At 44.7% G+C, this 24803-nt stretch overlaps 1 protein-coding gene and 1 long non-coding RNA gene across 3 annotated transcripts in view; both read left to right on the top strand.

The window, feature by feature from the left end:
• Positions 1-5610, top strand: part of DUSP22 (dual specificity phosphatase 22) — a 52733-nt gene extending 47123 nt beyond the window's left edge. The window contains exons 7-8 of the mRNA XM_014940985.1: positions 1913-2107; positions 2431-5610. Of these exons, the coding sequence (XP_014796471.1) occupies positions 1913-2098 (186 nt within the window). The 3' untranslated portion in view covers positions 2099-2107; positions 2431-5610. The remainder of the gene's footprint in view (positions 1-1912; positions 2108-2430) is intronic.
• An 8385-nt stretch (positions 5611-13995) lies between these two features.
• LOC106887359 lies at positions 13996-21643 on the top strand. 2 transcript variants are annotated; one of them, XR_001411864.1, is made up of 4 exons: positions 13996-14178; positions 16813-17085; positions 18609-19413; positions 20853-21643. It is a non-coding gene; the product is annotated as an uncharacterized LOC106887359 (long non-coding RNA). The 2 variants fall into 2 exon arrangements; XR_001411863.1 differs by lacking the exons at positions 16813-17085; positions 18609-19413; positions 20853-21643 and adding exons at positions 14654-14794; positions 16033-16543.
• Positions 21644-24803: the final 3160 nt, after the last annotated feature.

Raw genomic sequence — 24803 nt, 5'->3', positions numbered from 1 at the left:
ATGATGCAGTTTGCAACTGTAAATATTTGCGTTTTTTTAATATTTAACTGAATGTTTCCTGGATCGTTTGGAACTGGTGTAAATTGTAGAGCAACCGATTTTTAAGAGACAAGAGTCAGTGGGGGACTTTCCAGAGTTGTCTCCTTCCTCCCTTACAGTCATTTCTACTCTAATTGGTCTGGGCTAACAGCAATGACAATTAAGGCTATATGCAAATAGCCTGATAAAGACAGTAACGTCTCTCTTTTTTCATCCACCATGGACGGCACATTCTGCCTTTTTTCACTGAGGGGGAGGCAGTAGGTTGCAAAAAGAAATATCCACCTGTAGTCACTGGCCGCGCTGTAGTTTCCTACTGTCTCTTAACAGCAACCACATCCTTAGCAGGTGTCTGTTTACACACCTGATTTCAGTGGAATAATGCCATCTGCCAAGGGCGTGAACTTTTTTCTGATTTCAGCAGCATGGGTGTTTTGCTGTGCCACTATATGGGGGTATCCTGTGGGCTTTCTGGAATGAGGTCCCTTAGATCTTGGTCTTACAGGAAGGGGTCACAAAGGTCATAACGTAGTTTGCACCAATTCCAAACTTCCACATGGTAGCCTGAGGCTTCAGATTTAACTCGAGATTTTACAGCCTTATAGGAATGGGAGGGAATAACTGTGGGTGAGGTCATTTCTCCCCATGTCCTAGTAAATGGTCTTATGGATAAAGCTGCCCATGAGCCCTGAACAGGACAAAGCTATCAAAGTTAAGGCTTGAAAAATGATCACAGGAATATTGTCCCCACTGGAACACAACAGTTGGGGTCTTTGTCTGCTTGCTGCTTCTGCAGAGAAGAGCGACTAGATTGTTGGGAATGACTAAGTGGACTCATTCTTCAACTGGCAAAGAAATGACAGGGAAGCATATAATAAAGGTCTATAAAGTTGAGTGGAATAGAGAAAGTGAACAGGCGTGATTTACGCTCTTTCCTGTAATGTGAGAGGAAGCTATCAATTGGCAGATCTCAGTCAAGAAAAACGAGGGGGTTTTATACAATATATACTTATGGAGCTTCTTGGTGTCCAGATATCTCATGGTAAAAAATTTGTGGATTCAGAAGGTGATCTCATGGCAGAAAAATCCATTTGTTGCTATCAAACACAAGGATATTGCCTCAGCCTCTGAAAGTTCCTGAGCTGGAAATTGCTGGAAGCTGAGGAAATAAGCAGGGAAAATATCCCAGTGTTTTTGTCCTGTGGTTGCCTGATTATTTCTTTTGCATTTACATCTGGCTGCTCTCATGCCAGGATGCAGAGCTGGACTGACCTTCAGCTAGCTGGACCTGGTACATCTGTTGCCAGGTAGCGTATTGAGCTATTTGTATCAGTAACATATAGGGTCCTATTCTATAGCTTTTAAAGCCCCTGGTCTTTTTCTTCTAGAAGATGCCTTTCCTGATTACCTACAGTACACTTTTTTACTATTGGTGTTTGTGGGCTCAGGTTGAAAAACCCATATGAGTGGTTCACTTTCTGATCTTCAGCCTTCTTGTGGCCTGTTGTGGCTTGGGCAAGTTGGCTGATCATATTAGCTTCCACGCTTATTCATCTCGTTGTATATGCAACAGGAGGAGGGTGCTTGTAAGTCCAGGACATCCTTGCCTGGTGGGTGTTTCTTACTCCATATTCCTCCAGTCAGCCATGCTGTTACACAGGTGTGTGATTTTAGGGGATATAAGGATCTCTGGGATTTCAAATGCATGTTCCTGATCCTGTGTATTCTGTGCTGTTATTGAAGGACATGCAGTATTTGGAGCGCTCCTCTTTAAACTACTTGTGTTCTTAAAGGCTCTTGAAATTCTGTAGTAACTGCATCAGTCTCATGTTATTATTTTGTCATGTTGTATATGTATGTTCAATTTCTGCAGTTCAGGCAGTGGCTGAAAGAAGAATATGGGGAAAACTCTTCTCAGGATCTGCAAGAAGCCAAAAGTCTACTGAGCAAATATAAAGAGCAGGCAGAATTGCAGCAGAATACTGGAGGAAGACAGTGGAATAACAACTTCTCATCTGTGCCCTCTCTCTCATACAGCAACTACACAACAGAGACCTAATCGTAGGAGGTTGATTTTTCTTCTTTCTACCTTTGAAAAACATCTTGCCATAATTTCCATCCCATCTTCAAGACTCAGCAGTAATCATGCAAACAGTTGATTTGTAGAAAGCTTCTTGATGAAAATACTACATTATGTGTGTGTGTGTGTGCGCGTATGAGTGTGTTTCACGCAGTTTTATGATTTGGGCAGGATCAAGCTCTCTGTGTGCCCAGAGGCATGATCCAGTTACTGTGGCTGAGCCAGTTTGTCAGTCAGCCACAGCTGTTACCCCCTTATGCCCACATTGCCTGGCATTTGCCGTGAGGTTAGCTCAACTCCTTTCATTGTAGGCTAGCAAAGGGCTCCGAGAGATGAAGTCTGGTGATTCAAGCTGTGGCAGTTTGACATCTCCGCACTGTTAACGTGGCAAAAATGTTATTGCACCTGAAGAAGGGCACTCAAGTCTGTGTCTCTGCTGCTCCTGTTCACAGTCCATTGGCAGGTAATACTGCGGGGGTGGGCTTGAACTTGAATGCTAGGCTGCAAGCAGGAGCAGGCGAGATATGGGTACACGTATCTTTCTATCAACAGTAGCATCTAGGAGAGAAGTGGGACAGACAGCTCTGAGTAATAACATCTTCAACTGCCACAGTTGTACTTGCTTCAGTGCACGTGAGACAGAGCTGTCGGTGGAACTGCCGCAGACCAAGAGCTCCGGGACTGTTACCACAGCTCAGCTGACGTGCAGTGATTTAAGCCGTGGTCCCTTGGTTGTGCATCTGGTCTCCCAACATCAGCTTCGCTGGAGAGCAGTTTGTCAGGTCTCCAGGGCTGCTGAACTTCATTCCCCGTGGAACACGTGCCTCTTCAACACACGCCCCTGCGCACATGATAACGTGTCTCCAAAGAGTGGGCTCGGTGTGAGTGCGAGCACCTGTTTCTTTGCTTGTGCTGTGGTTTGCTCTTTGACTTCAGCTACCTCAAAGATGCTGTTCTTGTCATTGTGGTTGTAAATGCAACCTTGAAAATTGCCTTGTGTAATCTTAATCTGACACTGAGTGAAGTAAGTAGGTGTGTGTGTGTGTGTGCGAGAGTGTGTGTGAGCGTGTATATTTCACAAATGTCTCTATTTGAAAATTTTATTGTTTTCTTTTAAAACCGCCCATATTTCTCACTGGCTTAAAATTTGAGTTGTTTAACTTCAACTTTCTGCCATTTTAATACCACTATATATTTTGCGGTGATCAGATTTGTAGGAATGCATTTGTAAAATATATTTTAAACTAGGTTAAAACTAGGGGCCATAATCTGCTCCTGGTAACGTTGTGTGTTTCTGGAATGGAGCCATTGCCTGACTCAAGTATATTCTAAGAGTGTAACTTCCAATATGTCACCAGGGATGCTGGGCAGCATATTGATTTCTGATCGTGTAATGGGAGGTGGCACTGATACCAAGATCATGGTTTCTTATCTTTGACTCAGAGGATGAAAGGCCTGTTTTTCTTAAAGATTCCAGAAAATAAAAAATACCTCCCAATCAGCCAGGATATTTATAAAAGAGAAAAAAAAAAAACTTCCATCATTTGTTTAAATGTGGTGTGTCTATCATGCTGAAAGCTGAGCACTGAGTGAGAAGCAGTCAGCGTACTAAATAGGCTGTTGTCACTTTCAATTCTTTGGTACTCTGACCTCCCATCTCTTCATAAAATTCCTCTTCAGGTGACTTCCTGCTTGCTTTGGGTGGCAGCGAATTCTTTCGATGGGAGAAAGGCTTTTGGGGTCAAGTAAGCTCTGGCTGTTTGATATCTGTTGTTAAGTATCTTCAAAAAATATGTGTTATGGCTTGTGAAGTGTGGATCTCGCATATCAGTAATTGCCAAAAAGGAAAAAAAGGGAATGGAGCGGAACTGGCTTGACCATTTCACCTGAGTCCAGGCCTGCATCAGGATTCTCCTTGCACTAAGGGCTTTAAGTGTACTGAGCACAGCGAGAGTAGGATAATACAGGATGCTGTTGGATTTGGGAAAGATGCTGGAATTGACTTTGTTTTCAAGCTTGTAGCTAAATGAACCACTACCTAGTTGGGATATCCAGCAAGTCTTCTGCGTTTGCCTGGTAACAGGAATACTTGGCTTTTCTCAAAGATGTTGATCTGCAAATAGTTGGCTGCTTAGGAATCCCAGCACAGCAGTCCCCTCCGTGCTCTGAGGGCAGATATGGCAATTGCAAAACACTTTCCTCACTAACAGGGTCCCACGTGTTCAGGATGCTGGTCTGTTTATTCAGCCCTCTCCTCCTTGTGGTATCAACCTTGTGAGCGCTGGTAAATTGACCAGTCTTTATTCTGTTCTGACAAATAGAAGGCAAAATGGGAGACATCTGTTAATGATCGTGTGTCCGAGATTATTCCATACTGGATATTTTTTTAATAGTTTGGTTGTCCCCAAGGAGTCAGTCCCACAAATATATATGTTATTTTTGTTTTAGAACGGAGTTTGGCTTTAGGGCCATATAGCCCCATCAGTGTGCATTATGCTGCAGCTCAAAAGCAGATACAGGGTAAAGCAGGAAGACGGAGGGTGTGCCATATTGTCAGCCAGTGGAAGTGCTTCTCTCTTCTTTTTTTAAAAGACAGAAGTGGTGTTTTCTGTATTCTCTTGCTTCTACATCTTGTTCAGTGGTCTGTATTTATTTCATACTGCATTTAAGAGTGGGAAAAGAGCAACAGCAGTCTCAGAATCTTGTTTCTGGTTTGTCCACGTAGGGAGCAGAATGATAGTTTACTCCTTTATTACCACAAGGTGCAGAAGAGAGAGTAGCTACAGGTCTCACCTTTGGCCTTTTAGAAAGTGAGAGGAGTTAACACAGACTGAGAACGTGACATGATTTGTCTTCCAACCAGCCTTTCAGTGGCAGTTTGTAGGACTTCCCAGCTATCTGGAACATGACTAGACCCCAGTCCACCTCCTAGTAGCTGGCCTTTATAGTGTAGACGATGCGTTCAGTTATTTTGTTTCTGTACTTCAAAGCATTGTCCTCATTTTGATGTTCACTGGAAAATGTATAAAGTTTATAACACCTTATTGGATATCCAGATTTGAAATGTATAATCGATTTTTTGGGGGGCTAAACTTGATATCCATGTGTGATTATAAACAAATGTTTAGTGTTATACAATGTAGGTAATGGGTAAACACGTTAGTATTTATTACCCTGATTTTTAACCTGGAAAGAGTTGCTTCCTTACATTTTGTGGTTGAGTGGGAAGATATGGCAAATCATATCTCTGTTTTTTAAAGAGGACAGTAATAACATTTGTTGCTATAATGGCCACTGCCTATAAAGAAGTCAGTGGAAAAATTATAGTAATTACTTCAGCTAGTTTAAAATCTCTAAACCTGGTAAGCTTCTTGATTCTCTGTCTTCCTCTTCCTGGGCATCTTAGTGAAGCCTTGATTGCTTTTTCCAAATGTTTGTATTTAATACGTTCTACAATTTTTTTATAAATAAAAGTAAATGTTAACACCTGATCTGCTTGTGTATTTCTTGAAATAAGTAATAGTCTCTGGAAGGTTTCTACTCACTGTTTGCATCCCTGTAGGTACAGTAAGAGCACAAGATGAGCTCATTTTGGTATATAGAGTATTTTTTTCCTCCTGCACGCAGACTTCTTGATTTCCCCTCTCTTCACGAAGTTCTTCCAGGTGAGTTCAAGAGTCTGCAGCTCAAGCATCTCTTAATAATAGTCCCACAAGAGGATGTTGCCTGTTGCTCTCTTATTGTTGCTGGCCCGTCATTGTGACAAGGTAAGTGGTGAATGCAAATTTTTTATTCTTCTGAAATACATTCTTTTTCCATGGCATGCTGGTTTAGGGCTTAGCTGTAAAACTTAGCTGGTTTACAGACTGCCAAGGCTCAAAGTTCTCAGTAGTAGTTTGTCAGAGGAAGCTGATGTAAGTGGCAGATGATGACTCCTGGGGAGGAAAAAAAAATATTAAAGCTTACAGTGTAAGGGGGGCAAAAAACCCCATTTAAATTCCCACAGAAAACACTAAATTTCTGGTTTGACACTACCTCTGCTAAGAGGGTAATTCTGGCATTCGAACAACCAAAAAACCCCCTACCAACCTGAAAGTATGACCAGTCATGCCTAAGTAGCCAGATCACAGCCACTTAGCTGTTGCTGAAGGCTGAACTTTGTTCTTGCAGTGGGACTCTCATTGTGAAGGCAAAGTTAGAGGTCAGACACAATGGGATATATTTGGGTCTTTTCTTTTTGCCCTCTCCTTCCCCCCTCCCAGCTCTTGTTAGTTCATAGACCACTGGGAATGTGTGGAAGTTTCCCAGGGGATCACAGGGATTCAACTAACTAATAATATCCTCTACTAGAATAGAGTTAATGGGTCTGTAGGTAGCTTAGGATGTGCTAGATGCACCTTGTTCATAATACGTTTCAGTTCATCTTCTTCAGTGTAAGTTGGATGGCTCTGACTTTATCAATGTGTGTTTCAGTCCCTTTCCTGGTTTTCTATGAAAAGACCTTAAACTCAGTGCAGCCAGCTGTGTGAGTCCTGATTCATAGTGTAATTACCTCCTTTCTCCTCTAACCTGTCGCAGTGTCTTAGATATGTGTGCTAGAGCACTGATGAGACAGAAACCGTATTTAAAATATAAACCCTTGTGAACTAGGAAAATCTCATAAGTTCCAGAAGAGGCTTCTCCTCACCCCTAGAGGAAAACAGCAGTTTCCAAGTGAAAAATGTACAGTTGCTTTGTCTTCCTTTTGACTGCTTGGCACCTCTCCAGGGCGATTTTTATCCAAATTACATGTAAAAATTGTGCTGCAACTGTGGTGCCATACTGCTCTTCCCAACTGTAATCTCATTCAATGTTATATGTAACTGTTATGAGATGTAGAAAATGGCAGTTCTGATTTGATTCCTGTAGTCCTGTCCCACATTGCAATAAGCTGAGGGAACTGGAGGGCAAACCCACGTGTCCTCAGCTGTGCTCATAACCTGATCAGGAGTTTGGGCTTTGCCAGCAAATTATGAGAGTCCTTCCACCTCTTCAAGAAATTGTTCTGGTGGAGGGAAAATGATGATGGTATCTAGAAAATACTAGACAGCATGAGGAAGATGATCTTGCACTGTGCAGGGTTTCTGTAGAAACCCCTGGAGACACAAAGCATGCGACAGAAACAGCTATTTTCACAATTGATTCTCAGCACAGCTTTAAATGTGGCTCTTGTTTTCCATGTGCCCCAGCTCCTGTGTGTTTAACTATTTCATTGCTACATTTGGCTGCTGTTTGGTATTATTATTCCCCTCCTCACCCAGGGAACAAATTCTTTTTAAAAGATGGTTGAATGTGTGCTTTGCTCTAGCGAATTATGCAAACTGCAGTTTACCAAAACTGAGTGGCTTGTGAGTAGCAAGATGACTTCCTGTAATTTCCATGTAGCTTCTGGTGTAATTATTAGGAGTAGGCATCTGATGAAGTGTGAGCAGGAGGTGCCTTTTTGCCATTGAGCTCCTGCATAGCTCCGTCTTTGTAGGAGACTCAATTCTGCTTGTGTGAGCCGTACGCGCTGATTAAAATTCATTTGCAGGCGGTCTCAAAAAATGGGATTTTTCAGCCAGACCTGCACCCAGTTTCCATTTTAGTTGAGACAATTATGAATGTGCAGGTTTGTACCCTTAATTATTCATTGAGCTATGAACAGAGGGGTAAGAACAAGACATCCAAGCTACTTGAAGTGCAAAGTGGTTTTAAGTTGTTTGCTCACTTGGTCATCTGTTCACACAGGCATTAGCCAACACGGCTTTAGATCTGGGCAGATGCGTTTAGAAATGGACCCTTTGAAGCTCTGAGTTCTGATTCCCCTTCTTTCTCTGGAAGTTTTTATCTAATTTGTCAGATAGAGGGGATGGGATTTTTGTTACCTTTTCTTCAATCTCTTCCCTTCTTCCCTTCCATCCTTTTCCTTTTTTTTTTTTCTGTGTGTGTTTTTTTTTTTTTTTAAATAACTGGTATTTGTCCTAGAGCTCTTGAGTCAGGGCGAGTGAGTGCCAATGTTTGGCTTGCAAGCAATTTATTTCCTGTAAATGTGTATTAATAAAAAAAATAATCTTACATTGTAAGGTTGCTAATTTAGTTCTTTGTGTTAACAAGTACAATTCTACTGTTTGTGCATCTGTCCTGTTTTGGTGGTGGTGGTTGTTTGCCAAGCCTGCCATGGCTTCTGTGGGTGTTGCTTTCTTCAGTAGCAGCCTGGCTCCTGTACAGCACTGGATGCTTTGAAAAAGTAACACTGATCCATGACAGTGTTCAACCTGACATTTGAAAAATTAAAAAGGGATATTTTATATGTATGCCAAAAAGCAATGTTCAGTGGTGGATCAGCATCCTGTGCAGGTTACTGATTACAAACAGCGTTTTCTTCCTCACTTTTTGAGGCAAGGTGGGACTTTGTTGAAAGCTTGGAAGTAGAAACTCTGTGTTTAGAGAAAGCATGTATTGAAGATGTTGGAATTATGGCTGTGTTTATGCATGCTCACTGCATATTTTCTCAAGGACTGTATTTTGGAAGTCTTTGCGAGTAAGTCTGCAGCATGTAACCTTCCCAGCAAAACTATCTGTGTTTAGAGAAAGCATGTATTGAAGATGTTGGAATTATGGCTGTGTTTATGCATGCTCACTGCATATTTTCTCAAGGACTGTATTTTGGAAGTCTTTGTGAGTAAGTCTGCAGCATGTAACTTTCCCAGCAAAACTACTTAGGTGATCCCTGAATGTCTCAAAAGAAGAAGAAAAGAAAAGGAAAAGAAACAACAACCAAAACAAGAAAACCTCCAACTTGAGTGCTATGCAAGCTTCGGTCAAATCCTCTGATTTTATAGATGAGATTCTTCTGTTCTTAGACAGCTTATTTACTTGCTCATGTCTGATTTGCAGTGAGGTTCTTATCAGACCTGATAAAGATCTCCATTCCTGTGCTGGAAGGTAAGGTATGTCACGCAACAGCTTGTGTGCTCTGGGTAAAGCCTCATTTTTGCAGAAGTCTGCGGCCCGGGCCCATCTGCAAGATGCAGAAGGTGCCTCTGTTGCACTCATGTGAGTTGGGTGGGCTTTTACTGGCCAGTGCTACCCTTTACCCCAGGGGAAAAAAATGACTCGTCTGTTTGAGAATCCTGAAAACCATTTGCATTTCTGCAAATCTTGGTGGCTGTGCAAGCGTACCTCTGGTGTTTCTCAGCTGGGTAATGCTGTATGACTCTACAGTTAACCATCGGTAATGAGTTTGGGAGAGGAATGGAAAAAGGTTTGTCACGATACCAAACCCACCAGGGTATGTTACAGTAATGTACTGATTCACTGCAAGTGTGCTCTGGACTTTGCGGTCACTGGAAGGATCTTAAGTACTACTCCTCTTCCTTAACCATATTTTCTTTTCAAGACACTGAGGTGGGGATTCTCACATGTTGAGAGTTGACCTTCATTTCCCCAGGGTGGTCACCTTATGTCAAGTTGATTGCACTGAAGGATATGTTTGTCTTGTGAGATCTCACACATTTCTAGCTGGGCTTTTATCCCTTAGAATTACACATCCCTGATATGCACATAAACATCCAAAATGGCGTAGAAAGGTTTACGCGAGCACCTGCGATGCATTAAGACAGGCTATGAAGTTCAATAGTTCTTTTTGATGCAAAAGTCTTCTGGTTTTGCCTTACCAAGTAAGCCAACCACCCTTGTCCAATCCATAAAATGCTGGGCTGAGAAGCTTTTTGGCATTCTGGTCACAAATCTCCTACAACCAAGTAAGCCAACCACCCTTGTCCAATCCATGAAATGCTGGACTGAGAAGCTTTTTGGGATTCTGGTCTCCTACAATTTGCTCTATGACTAGGCAAGTTGCTTCAGTTCTGGTTTGCTTCATTTTCCCAATAAAATGGGGAAGAAGCGTTACGACTTTCCCTGGTACAGCTCTGCGAAGCCCCTGATGAAAAGGGGGCAACACAACTGGGGAAGAAGCGTTACGACTTTCCCTGGTAGGGTTCAGCGAAGCCCCTGGTGAAAAGGGCTGCATCAGTGTTGGTTGTGTGTTGTTAAATGAGGTCTCTGCCCTCCATCTGAGGGGTTGTCAAAATACCTTTGTCACAGAGAGATTCTGAAGCAGAGCAAGAAGCTGTAGTGGCTTCTTGGTGCTTCTCTCAACACCTCAGTCCCACCTGCATAGGAAGTGCTGTGCTGCACAGGATGGTGGTTGGGTGTTGATGGGAATAAGGAAAAATCAGGGTCTCAGGTTTTGGCTGCTGTGTTTCAATGTGAATTACATAAAATGCGATGTCGTCATTTCTATATTGAAAAAGATGGAGTGAAGTGGAAGAGGTCCAGAGCAATTCTGGTCGTGACTGCCCTAGACAGAATTCATCCCACAGGTGCATCTGGTGAACATGAAATCTCAGGTAAAAATTAAATGGTAGGGGGATATGTGATGTGCCTGTGATGTCAAGAATGATGGGGGGCGCGGGAGGGCAAGTGGAGGAGGGATAGCATATGGAAAAAATTAAAGCGTTGGAATACCTAAAGGGAACGTGGTAAGGGCTGGTGATACACACGCTGAGATACATTCCATGCACTCCAGGAAAATGTCTGCAGGCGAAAAAAAATTTAAAAAAAATGGCAGGGAATCTCCACTGTTTCCTATACTTTGGATATATGGTTATGAGGACAGAAAAAACTGATGTCCTGATTTTCCCCTAGGCTTGTTCTGGAAAGAAAGTACATATGGCGAATGCATCTAATAAAAGCTGTTCTGGAAGAAGTGGAGGAGAAACAAAATTAGTGCCTCCTTGGCCAAGCTGCTGCTGCTACTTTTGGACTGTTTCATGGAAGACATGAATTTGATTCATTTCCAAAGACAGCCTGGAAACTCCAGGCAGCAGAGGAAGGGACTCCCCCTTGACTTAGCTGTTTTTCTCTGAATGCATTGCACTTGTGTGAAATGCAGTCAGCGCTGCTTCTTGGGTCATTTTTGGGGGAAAGGTCAGCGTGTGGGGGCTGACCCTCCGTTCCTTAGTTTGGGAGATTCGGGAGCCTTTGTGCCTTGAAACACATCAAACTTGAAGCAGGGTTGAGGAACTTGCAGTGCCTGCTGTGGGCACCTCAGTTAAAATGGAACACTCTCTTTAATTTCCAACCAGAGTAGATGCAAACTGTGTGTCGGAGAAGCCTCTGTCTTTCTACTGATGGCCAAAGTCTCCTTGATCTCTCCACGGTTTCTCCAGCACTAAGCTGGGTGATTAGGGCTGTTTCAGCCCCTCCAGGTCTCTCTCCCTCCCTTCAGGACTGAATGAAGATGGTTGCTGGACTCTGCTGTTCATTCGCTCAACAAAGCCAAACAGTTTTATCCACTTTTCATTTGAAGCACGTATATTAGGGTGGTTAGAAACTAATAGATGATTTACCTAGCTGAAAATAACCCATGTGAGGGCTGGGCTGCGGAAATAGCCGAGGTAAGAGTAGGGAGAGTATGGTTTGGTGAGTGCTCTGAGAGTAATTTGCTGGCTCTGATGGGAAACAATAATGGGGAGGAAGAGACAGTAATCAGTGAATCAATCCACACGGCTCATTTAAAAATACCTCCTTTTTTGTGGCTTTGGTTACAAGAATGCTTTGTGGGCCGCAGAAGAAAGGCATTAGTAGTTGGTTTAAACAAGCCATATTCTAATTTCACATTTTATGAAGTCCCGTGAACCTCTGAGCAAGAGAATTTCCACCTGTGTGTGTGTCAAGGGGAGAGGGAGAGCAAACGGGCAGTGGATATTTGAAGCGAGCAGTTGCAATTAAAGTAAGCAGGAGCTTTTGCAAGTAGTGCTAGATTGCGGTTAAGGAGTACATTTGCTTGAGAAGGGACAGGATGAGACGCTAGAAACCCCATTTCAATAGAAGCTATCAAGATGGTGCCGGAAGGGAATATTTGACAACGAAGTTGCATGAGACGGCCATCTTCTCCTGGGAAACGGTTAATAAATAGGGCTGGGTCTCCATCACCGAGAGCAGAACCTGCACAGTGGCAAGGATTGCCTACCCGTGCTTCAACACACGGCTTGCCCTGGCTTCCCAGAGGGCTCGTGAGCTCAGGCACAGCCGTGCCCGAATGCAGAGAGCTGGGCCAGGGTGAAGCTGATGAGCCTGCCCAGCTCAGGCTGGGCTGAGCACAGACCTGTGGGGTGGTTTGCTGGAGAACTGGATAAGGAGCACCCCAGACAACTGGGAGCTGATTGTGCACGGGTAATATTGAATGTGTTCTGTTTGGGAGAGGATTAGCCTGAAGACCTGGAGGGGAAGCTTTAAACACTGAGTGCAATCCTCAGATAAGCCTTTAATGCACGTTTTCAGAAGTCAACGATGCTTTAGGCATTTTTTTTCTTTTTAGCCACTCTTCAAAGGGGGGTGATCAGTATTCTTAGTCTGTCGTGTGTTGCTGCAGCTTTAGGAAACAGGAGCTTCACATTTCAAGGGTGATTTTTATTAGGCCCTGCAGATGCAAAGTCATTCCTGGAGGGAAGTCATAGCAGTCAGGAAAAGGAAGACCTTTATGATGATATAACTATTATTGACAGGGGGAAGGGAAGGTATGTGTGGGAAGATTTTATGAAGATTCCATTCTAGAGAGGGGTAACTTATTTATATCAACAAGGCTGCTGGTGGTCTGTAGCCTAATCTTAACCTTGCAAAAAAACTTGCAAGGTGGTGTGTTTAAAATCCTCCTGGCACCTGATGGCTTGAATGCTAAACATGACAGTTGTTTGACTTATGAGATGTCAGCTGTGATTGTCTTTGAAAGTAACACATAAAATGTAATGGAAAAGAAAAGCTGGCAGTCATTTTATGACTCTGAGTTGTTATCGAATTTCTCTTTTTCCTGCAGTCTCCTAGAGCTTTGCACCGATGATTCTCAGTTGCTGTCACTGTTGGTGTGTTGGGTGGTCATGGTGCCAGCTTGTTAAGAGCCTGAATGTGCAGAGATATAACAGATAACCTGATCTTCATGGGGTTTGTAGTGGCCTGGCTCAGTGAAAGTAGGATAAAAGCATAATGATGTTTTTAGAGGAAAGCCAGCAAGGCTTTGATTTTGGTCTGTTGGTTTCCTGTTGCTTTATCACAAGGGGAAAGCTCTACAAGCAAATAGCGGCACCTGTGGGAGTTGGAAGGAAAATTTGGAGGAACTTCCAGGAACTACATAAGTTTCCTGAGAAAAATACGGTGAGGTCGAGAGTTAAGTTTTTGTACGGGATTTTCTGAGAGGGCAGAAGAGTTGGCTAATGTTGCACGTAAACAGAAACATGAAAGGAAAAGACTCTCCTTCAAAAATTACGTTGACTATTGCATCTCAATGCACTAAAAAAAAAAACCAATAATGAAAACATGATGACTAACCAAACTGATGGTTTAAGTCCAGAGTGTATAGACTAACTGGCTGCTAGTGAGCTGTACCTGGCAGTGCAATGGTTACAGTGCCGTTGTAATACTTTCAGTGAGGAGTGGGAATATGAGGAGAGAGCATGAATGCATGGGCTGGGAAGAATTAGGATTTGCAGACTGAGACTACATAAACCCTTGCTGGCATCTGATGTTCTCCTGCACAGAGGGAAGCTAGTCCCAGCTTTTCATTCTTCGTACTGATATTTTGTGCTTTAAAATCCTGCCTACACGGAGGGGCGAGAGGAAGCCAAAAATGCAGCTGGAAAATGATGTTGCAGATGGACAACCTCTGCTCCCTTCAGCTCCGAGGAACTTGATTAAAGTGTGCACCAAGTTGAATAATTTTTTTCTGGGATCTGCAGGTATAATATGATTTTTATTTTTTTTTTATGCTGTTTAGTGGCACCAAGAGTTATCCTCATCCCGAGGTACTGGAGGCAGCTGTGCTTGTTGTCAGTCCTGTGCACCATAGATGCTTCGTGCATTCATAAACTGAAGACAGAGGTGACTGCTGCTTCTGTGCCACTCTGTATCACTTCTCCATGCTGGAACAACCCCATTCTACCCTACAAACCTTCCTTGGATGGTCTCTGTGGTCTGGAAATGTGAGTTAGTGTTTTAAAATGTAAATTTATAGATTGGGAGTTTCCAAAAGGGATCCTTTCAAGCTCTGGCAAGCATCAAAATTAAGGAAGCTTGGTTCAAGGGGACCTTTGTGGGAAGAGGAAACAATTGGTGCCAAGCAGAGCTGGAGCAACCCTTGTAATATAGGTTCCCAAATGAGCCTTGGGCAGCAAGTTCTTGAGTTTCCTGTCAGACATTTCTTTTTTTTTTTTTTTTCTAATGAGGACAGCTTGTCCTGCTGCTTCTCCAACAATATAGTATGATTTTCATTTGCCTTACAAAAATTAAGCACCCATCCTTGGACCTCTCCTAGTCCTCAGTAGAGAGGACTTTATCTGACTGTCTGATGTGGAAATGCACACCTATCCCAAACATAGGATTACTGGGGTATCTATCTAGATGCTGCTCTCTCTAACATACTGAGTTACATTACAAATAAAATGGATGTTGGTCTAGGTTTCAGGCTGGAGTTTAGGTGGAGAGGGATGAATCTCTGTCCTGGGACTGCTGTCAGTAATATGGTGCTGCCAGTGCTGTGGAGGCTTGGAAGTAACTGTGCCAGTAAAGCCCTCACCCCAGAGATGCCTCAGAAGCCCGGTACGTGTGCCATTTTATGCACAGCATTTATCATAACTCAAGAAGCACTGTGCCAGCAGGAGATTTTGTCCACATGCCTTTAAATGCTGCTGTCTGTCCTTTTCAAAAAATCTTTTAAAAAGTCATTGCCTTGTAGCTTGGGAGGGAAACCTCATAATTCACAGCTGCTGGGGCAGTATAGCAGCAGGCAGCCCCCTGCATTGGCAGGACCAGGACTGTCTGTCTCTCTAAGACAGGCAGCTCCTGGCCCGGACACTTTGAGCCCAGTGAAGCCAGTGGGGAAACTCCTCCTGAGCTCACTGACAGCAGGATTTGGCTTTTGGCTCTTTGAGTAGCAGTTTAAGGCCACCAAGTGGCCATTTCTTTCTTCTCCCCCTCTCTCCCCCCTGCCTTCTCCAGGCAGCCAGCTGCAGGACCAGCCTGGTGGAAAGGCTAATGGAGTAATAAAGAGATGCAACAGGGTTTTGCCTTTCATAAGATGAAATTGCATTGCTTCTCCGCTTCTCGTGCCATTGCACTATCACAAATAAATTCACCCATCTGCAAGGACAAAACGCCTGTGGAAGAAAAGGGTTAGAGAAGCTTTAAAACACCTAGCAAGTTTAATAATATGCTCTTTACAGCAATCCTTGCAGCAATTTGTATGATTCTTGAGCATTAACAGCTGGGGAACACTGCAAGGGGATATTAGAGGTCTTTGAAAGTCTGTTAGGTCTGAGTATCCAGAGGTGATAATAAGGAGGGATGAAATGTCCCATGATGGATCTGAGGTGCTGCAGAAAAAACAGGGGCAAGTTACCCTTGCCAGCCTCTTGCCATGGCCAGTAGCCCATGGTGCCTTCCCACTCAGTCACAGCCAGAATTGCATTTGCAATAAACAAGGACAACAGACAGGTTTTTTAATAGGTACTGTATTTGTCGACCCAATCCACAGCAGAAATTTAAAAAAAAAAAAAAAAGGAAAAACCATCAGAATTATGTAACAAAATGAGTAATGCTAAGTGGGTGAGGGAATTTCTTGGTCTTTTCTAGCACACAGCATCTTCAGTATAAGCGTGCACAGCTAAGCTTGCATCACCATCAATGTGAAAAACTTTATTTTGCTTCAAAAGGGAAGCATTTGCCCATTGCTAGTAAGTCACCCTTCAGAGTATCCTTCCTGTTCATGCTAACTGAGGGTAGCCATGCATGCAGAGATCTTTCTTTTTCTTTTTTTTTTCTTTTTTTTTCACCATTAGAAAAGAGCAACCTGGTACAGAAGTTAATGCAACAGGCAACCCAGGCCCCATCAGCTGTCAACAGTCGCTGCAGCTGTTGACTCCTCAGAAGGTTGTGTTGTGCCAGCATCAACTGCCAGGCAAAATTCAGAGGATATTCACAATTTTCATGCAACAAAGTGAAACAAAGCGAGGCGGGCAATGTGTTTTAAAAGGGGAGGTTTTTCTCATGCTACTGAAGGAAAGCAGCACCCCACCGCCACTGAAAATTTCCTGCCCTACCTTTGCAAATCTCCTCTTGGTGGCCAGGGCTTTGCTTCATCCTCTGTGAAGCAGGTTAGTGTGAAAGCAAATGCTGCCCGTAGGAAACCCTCTGGATGTGCACACATGCTCTCACTTGTGCAGGGCTTTTCCAGTTCTCCCTGCCAGCACCTATGCAGACGGTGTAAGATTTTTCTTCTGCCTAGACTTCACTGGCTCTCAAATGTTCTTCTCCTGACAAGACCATCGTGGATGAAGCTCTACCATTGCCATGGCCTACCCTTATGTGGTGATATCCAAAGCTGCTCTGATCTGGAATGGAGAAAGGTGGGAGGAGATGTAATAACATATTGTCACTATAATTTCATATATTCGTTGTTCATGGAGACATTTCCAAAAGCAGCCAAGCCTCTTTTTCCAAAGTGGCCACGTTGTGATGTTTCCTCCTGAGTTCTGACAACATTGCAGCTCTTGGTGTATTTTCCCTCACATTTAGTAGTTTTATCCTCCATCGTGCAGGTGCTTGTTTGCTCTTTGCAGACTATGGGATGCTCTCGGCAGCTTTGAAAGTAAGGCTTTATGAGCGTTGTGCCGCTGGGCTCTCCAAGGAGAAGAAGCATCCCTGAGCCTCCTTCCATCAGGATTTACCAGCCGCGAGGGAGAAGAACACCTCGTACCCAGCAGAGGAGTGATGCAGCCATTGCTCTGCCCCCGGCAGTAGCCTCCTGTTTGCAGAGCCCCTGTGCCTTCAGCTTGTGCCTCTTCCCTGGCAGGTTTGCATGTGGCTGGCTCCTGCGTGGGACACAACACAAGGTGAGCCCTGGGGAGCCCCTGCTCCAACCTCCTTGTTCCACCTGGCCCCACGCCTGGGCCATCAAGCATCCTCAAGTGAGGAGGATGAGCCTGGTTATGCTGGTTTTCCACACTGGGTGGAAAACCCATGCCAAAGCTGCTCTAGGCAGAAATAGATGCTGACATCCCAGAAGGGACAGATTACTTTGAGTAATTTATTACAACTTTGTAGTGTCAGGCATTCTCCACGTTCCTATTCCCTCTCCTTTTTCAAGGCACCTGGCAAGGAGGACTGTAACACAAATGTCCCTGTTGTCATGGGACTGTAGAAGGATGATTTCCCTCCTGCAAGAGCTTGCACCAAAGCCTCCACCTAGGGCAGGTGGCCTCTTGAGCCGTTTGTGCTGCCCTGTGATCTGAGCACTGGAGCTGAAATTGCTGAGGATCCAGTGGTTCACCTGGTGCCATGCTGTAAAGCCACATTTGATTACATTTGGTGTTGCAGCTAATGAAGGTGTTTCATGTTTTTGAAAGCTTTCAGAAAGTGTTCAGTGATTTATATATGTGCTAGACTGATCATTGATAGCAGGAGAAATTCTGACTGGACGTACTTGCTATCCCCCCTTCTCGCCCTCTACTGAAATCCTTGTTTACAAAGACTTGTTTCCTTTTAAATCATTCTTCTGCACATCTAATAGGGCTGACACGCTTCTTTTCAAAGTGAAATACCACTGTACATTCATTTAGGGCTTGCATTCACTCCCTCTAGATTATAGCCAGACTTGCATTGTGCTGCTGTGAATGACGAGTCAGGTCTCTCCTCAACAGAAAAACACAGGCAGGACACTCGTGTTGCTGCCTAAGAAAGAGAAATTAATATGTGTTGTTTTTTTTTTTTTTTAAATAATTTAGATTATAGCCCCCCTTGCTCACTAAATATTTTTTCTTTGGGGCCATGAGTTCCTTTTTTGTCTATCAAAAAGAAGAAGGTAACACAAACTGCTAGACCATCGCCACCACCTCCTTCTCACAACCATCTGCATCTCATCACCATCTGCTCAGTCAGTCCAGGCTGAGGATTTACCCCTCACTAATCAAGATAGGATGAAACCAAATCAAGTTTGAAATTGTACAGAGTATTCTATACGTATGATCTCTAAAACATCTTCCAAAGGGATGTATGTGCCACCAGTGACTTCCCCCCTACAATGGTCACAGACAAGAGGAAATCCTTCCAGTTTCTTTAAAGCAGGGAAATCTCAGTGACAGTGACATCCATGGTTTCTGTGAAACTTCCTGATGCTCCCTCCCTTCTAAGTTCTTTTCTCTATCATTTAAATTCCTGCTTTGCATTCCTTTTCACAAAGATGCTCCAACTCAAAAGGGCAGAAAACCCAGACAGTTTTATATTGAATGGAGAACTGTAGTAGGAGCATAATGGGTGATATGTATGCAGTATAGATCTTATGGATTTTTTTAATGTTCAGTATTTAGTTTTCAGTGATTTTTCTTATTGTGTCACCCTAATCCCTTCCTTCTCCCAGTCATTTTCTGATGTGACTGGGCTTCTTGCAGCTCATTTTCTTTGAAGTGGAACCTCAACCCCAAAATATACAAAACCAAGTTGATATTTTGAACCCAGGAAATGATGTGTGGGTTTGAACTTTGATACAAATGAACCCAAGTTGGTATGAAAGCCAGCAAAGATTGGTTAAATCAAATATATTTAAGGTGGTCACATCGGCATCCTCCCTTCCCCCAGGCATGGGGCTCTCACAATGTGAGGGGAAGTCCAACAGCTGGGGTGTCACCCAGCCACAGACCCTTGAGAAGCCCAAAACATGCCAGGAATCAACCAAATCAAGCCAGTGTTCAACGGTCTCCAAATCCCTGGAAATTTGCTTCTTCCTTGCTGGGGGGACGGACTCAAGAGAGTGATGCCTGGGCATCCCACCCCAGCCCACACACCCTGCTGGCAGCCCCTCCATCACCAGCTGCATCCTTGGCCCACTCCTGCAACAGCTGGCCTGGCCCTCTCCCTGTGTGTCCTGCAGCCTGGAAACGCACTCCAAAAAGGGAGTTTTTTCTGAGGGCATGAATTCAGCCTTTACCACCTTCTTCACTGTCATAAATCACGTTTAGATGGGGTACCACCTCTGGAGCGGTTCCACTTCTCCACTCCGGTGAGATGTCAGCCCCAGCTCTGTTTAACTTCTGTAATCAAGACGCAATTAAGTGGGTTTTGTCAGCATTGGTCACGTTTGGGATGTCTTCAGCTGAATGCAGTATGTAAACTACATTTCAGTGCAATGCTCTGAGGACACAACGAAGCTGAAGAAATTTGGCCAGGTGAGTTGATGGTCTGAAATACAGCCATCTGTCCACCCTGCCCTTTCACTCCAAACAAAGCAGGTTGGATTTGGGAAAACAATGGTATTCCTACACTTCGGACCCAGAAGGCTCCCAGGTTGGAGTGGGATGGACACGTTACTCCAGGGAGTTGGGGATACGTGGCCGTGCTGTGCCCCGCATCGCTGGCAAAGGACTGGTCTCCTTTGCTCAATACCAGCAGCTCTGGGCAGTCCTTGATAGCCACCTGGCAGAGATGCCAGCCTCAAAATACTTGAGTTAAGGGCGAGGTTGTTCTCAGCACCTCCTGGCCAGCACCAGAAAATAAGGGAGAGCTGGCCGATTTGTTTACTGAAGGTCATTGGAAGATAAATATTTTTCCACTTAAAAACAAGGAAACCAGAAAACACCAAAATAAAAGTTGATAAAATATTCTGTCTATGATAAACAAACAAAAACGTACAGATTTTTAAAGCTTTGAAAAGAAATTCCAAACCATTTTTTTTTGTTTTCTCAAACATCAAGCACATTAGGTTTTAAGATTACATAGGAAAACTGAACAATTTTTTTAAGAATGTTTTTCTAAAAAAAATTCTCTATTCTCTGTAAGATGCAAAGGAAAAAGGTTTGGCTTTTTTTCCTCAGTCTGCTCTCCATGGTTGAGGGCTTTTTTTTCTTTGCTGTAAATTTTAAATTCTTGCAGCAGTACATCATATTCAGCTATGTGTTTTTATTTTAGAGGCCAGAACACTCCCCAGATTTCCCCAGAACAGGTTATCTCTCTGAAGTTTTGTGTTGAGGGTGACCCTTTAAAAAAAAACAGGGCCTGGTACTGGTACTTTCTATTATTTGATACAATTTTAAAGTTTTAAAGAATGGAAACGGTCGCACCAGGTGAGCCACTTTTCACACATATTCTGCATGTTGAAGAAAATAGTCCATAAATCTGAACATGAGTCATTCCTTATTTCAGAAATCTGCTATTAAGGCACACTCTGCTTGCATCTCCTTTCCCAGCCGATGTGAGGAGTGGTGGGGGCAGCAGAAACAGGTCATGAAAGGGCTGCTCAGTCGTACCCCTCTGCAATTCAGCGCGGAGTTAGGGAAAACAAAAATGTTATCGGGGTACTGGTGAGAAGGGGGTTAATACTGAGCCAATAACCAGAGATCCCTGAAAACTTGTGGAAAGGTAAATTAGAGGGGAAGGGGGAAAAAAATGTGAAAAAAATTAAAAAAAAAAAAAAAAGAAAGAGAACACGGAAATACCTCTGATTTCCAGAAAAAAAAAAAAAAAAAGAATGCTTAGAAGTGCCACTAGATGCAAATACATTGATTGTGTTGTTGTCAAACCAGCATCCAGCATCCAGCAAGCTGTGTTGCTCTCAGTGGAGCTCTCACTTCTGGCAGTACAATGTTGATGGTATGACCTTTCTCTTCAGGTGCCGGATGGTTGGGCTGGCAGGCACAGATAGAGGCTGCTGAAGCCTTCATCCCCCAGTTCCAGCAACACAGCCCTCCAGAGCCTGTTTTATGAAGAAAACACCGTCAGCCCTGTGCTAGCTGCCCAAGCAGCCCGATGCACAGCTGGGAGGCCCTGAGGAGCGGGAAGCCCGTAAAAATTTTGCTGTTGGTTTGCAAGGGTGAAGGTGTCAACCCAGGGTTTCTAAGCTCCTGGCCTGATGACCCAGCATCGGGGAAGGGCTCCTTGCTGCTTGTGTGCCACCTTGGCTGGATGCCCACGCCAACCTTTTGTCTCCAAAGGAAAGCTGGAGGATATCTCAGGTGTTAGGACATGTGGTGAAAGGCTGCTTCAGTCCCGAGCGCAGGGTGATGTGCAGAGGCATGAAGGCAGCCTTATGAAAGGTGGTTTGAAATATTCTTGGCTACGAAGCGGAGGGGAAGTACATGAAAAGAAAACAAAATGTACACCAAATCCACCCAAAATAATTGCAACTGGGCCGTGAGACTTTTCTGCTTGAAAGTGCAAAGATACGGCCACGCTCGCCCGCGTGCTTTGCTTCTAATGGTTTAAAATGACTGTGTAATTAGTAATTTGGAAGATATATGATAGATTACTGCTGTTTCAGGAATCGCTATTTTAAATGGAGGCACTGCAAATACCCTCCCAAAATGTGAAGGGAGCACTTATGACCCATGAAGTTACCACGGCAGAGGATGCTTAAAATCGCCTGTTGCGACTCATGTTATACTGCTTATAGAGCAGGTGCTTTGCTGGAATAAATCAAAGTAAGTGGGAATTCACCCCAAATTTTCAGTGTCTCTAAATTCCATCAATGCCATCCACAGAGGTGTTGCTGCTGTGCAAGTGACACACCAGGGATTTGTGAGGACTTCTGAAAGAAGGCGGCATCCAGCGGAAACTGGTGCCAACAGCAAGGCATGGAGGTCTTCCAACGCTTCCATCTCAAGATACGGGGTTTGGGGCAGCTAAACATGTAGGCAGGCAGCTGGGATTTTTGAAACCATCAGCCCCATCCCTGGAAGTGTTCAAGACCAGGCTGGATGGGGCTTTGAGCAACCTCGTCTAGTGGGAGGTGTCCCTGCCCATGGCAGAGGGGTTGGAACTAGATGATCTTTAAGGTCCCTTCCAACCTAAACCATCCTATGATCCTATCCCCCTATTAGGGGATTAATCCACTCCTGAAAATGCATTTGCTGATGGCATTTGTCAAGGGCTTCAGCACAGGCTTTGCTGGGTTCCTGAAGAACCGTGGTCAGGGTCTTTATCTGAGACGAGAGCTGGACCAGTGGGGAATGAGCTCACTCCCTGCCATGCTCCTGCCCACTGGTGGGTCTGCAGTGAGTGCCGTGGGGGCCTGACCTTTACTGCCCACCAGGACCTACTGTCACAGGGTCATTCCCACCGGAGCTGCAGGCAGATGGATGGCCAGTGCAACCAGTGCAGCCCCCTCAGCCCAGGCAGGAGCAGCGCCAGGCAGTGGGTGCCCCTCGCTCACCCTCAGCAGGTTCCTCTTCTGCAGAGAGGAACTCCCCCTGCGCCAGTGTCTGAGGGGATTTTATGGTCTCTGGTGCTGGGGACAACCCCTGAACGAGCAGCAATCCTCAAAGGGCCTCTGCAGCCAGACATACTGCTTCCAGCAGATTTCCAACAGGTCCCTCTGGCTTAGAGACCGAGTTCACCCGGTAGCTTTTTAGGGAGAGGGGGGAGCCTTTGCACCCAGGAGAGCAGGGGCAACCTTCCTGAAGGAAAGGAAGAGTAAACTCCTGAGTGCAAGAGCATTTACCACTTATGCCCTTTGGCTCAGCAGTGCCCTTTCTGCAGGGACCCGTTTCAGAGAGCCCCCAGCAGCTGGTCTGAGCTGGCATCTCTCTCTGCTTTTCTGCCTTGGGTGCAATTCCCAGGTGACTCAACTGGGACTTCAGAGAGGTTTGGTGAAAGCAGAAGCCAGCTTTCTATGTGCTGAGGGCTTGCAAGCGACTGTTGAGAAGAAACAGTCACTTTTCCTGGCATGCCTTTAGTCAGTGTGACCTTAAGAGTGTGAAAACCAGGGGGGCCGGCGGTGACTGCCGTGGTTAAACAGCAGCAAGAGCGTGTTCACAGGAGGACTTCAATTGGTCATCGACACAGAAAACTTCCATGAAGGCAGTGGGGCTTTTGGGTAAGGTTTGAAGGGTCAGGCAATCACAACAGTGTGGAAATCACAAGAAAAAGACAAACAGGCTTGAGGTGCTGTAAGTGTTCACATCACCCGGAAGGCAGGGCAGGGAGGAATCATCCTTTCACATATGCAGAATGTACCCAACAAAAGTTCACTGGTGCACTGCTGCAGCATTTAATGCAGACACCACAGTTGTGTTATTGATCAGATTTTTTCTATTTTGCAGACCGAAACGGTGGTCCTAAATTTTTTTGCCATTTTAAATGGAAATGGCCGACTTCCAGAAACCCCAAGTAACAAAGTCAGCAAAACTAATGAGATTAGCACATCTTAACTGAGGAGAAGACTTATTTGCAAAGGCCAAGTGTGCATGCAGGGGTCTGGCCTCTCAAATTTAGGCAACTGGGGTGAGTTTTCTAATAGAGTTGTTGCTGCACGAAGACAGCAACCAACCGCCCAGCCAGGTAATTTCCCACATATGTACTGTCTGGGGTTTTTATGATTGACTTTGTCTTCTCTTAAAGATTTCTGAATGTGTAACTCATCTACCTCTCTATTTATACATGGATTTCTTTGAACAACTATTTTTTTCAAAATATTCTCCAGTATTTGAGAAAGGTGGTTTTTTTTTCTCCTGAAGGTTTTTACCTAATGCAGATCAAGTCTGCATGTTTCACACTGGCCCAGAATTTGCTGTCTTAAAAGCTGCAAAAGAGAGAAGGCATTAGAAGTGTTCATTTCATAGTGATATATTTCAAGACGGTTTTATACTTAAGTTGGCGCCTTGAGTACCACACAGTCTTGCCCTTAGGAATCAAAATTGGATTTTTAGAAAGCCTTTCAGATGCCTTTTGGTAAAGCTGTGGTTGCTCATCTTGATTTATGGTGGCAATCACCTCCAATCTTGAAGACGTATTTTAATGTTTTGAAGGTGCCTTAACTAGTGACTGAAGAGATTTTGGATGGGCACCGCCAATTCTTTTTTTAGAGGATGGATGGTGTGTTACAAACCTGATTTGTAAAAATGCCTGGGCTTCTCGCTTCTCCCTCAAAACATGGCGATAATTACATTTAAATTTCAGAAGATGGCGTTGAAGATTTGCAATTAATATCCTAAACTCTGCGTGTACCCTCCGCGCCGGCAGCCTGCCAGCGCAGCGCGCGATGACTGGTTTTTTTGATCTGATACGTTACAGCAGAAAGGATGTGGATATGTGTTGGAGACGTTAGAACAACAACAAGAAAAGTGTCGTGACATGAAACACGTGTTTGAAACCCAAAAGGCGGTAAGAAAGACTTTCATGCGAGCCTGGACCTCGCTCCTTCATCCTCACCACCCCCCCCTCCACCTCCCCTGGCTCCCACCACGTTAGGACAGGGGACTTGGTGTCCCCACCACCCAGCCCCGGCCCTGCTGCCGGTACTTCAGACGGGCTTTCCCGGGGCAGCATCCCCCGAGCCCGGTGGGGCGGGAGCCGCTCCCGGTCGGGGCTGGCGGCTGCCCCCGGCTCCGGCTGATGATGCCGCCCCGTCGGGGCTCGCTGCCTGCGGCTCCCGCCCCCCAACCTTGCCCCCTATTTCACATCTTTAGGGGGCTGCTGCTCTCTCGGGAGACAGCCCGAGCCCCAGTTGCCCGCCGGCGAGCCCTCACCCCGGCGGGGAGGGTTTCTCATCCACCTCCACCATCCAAAGCCGGGTTGGGTGGCAGGGGGGTAGCGGCCCCGGGCTCGGACAGGGTGGGTGGGCGGG

Source organism: Calidris pugnax, unplaced genomic scaffold, assembly GCF_001431845.1.
Source record: "Calidris pugnax isolate Ruff unplaced genomic scaffold, ASM143184v1 scaffold8, whole genome shotgun sequence".
Classification (NCBI taxonomy): Eukaryota; Metazoa; Chordata; class Aves; order Charadriiformes; family Scolopacidae; genus Calidris; species Calidris pugnax.
This window is presented reverse-complemented; position numbering and strand designations above follow the sequence as displayed.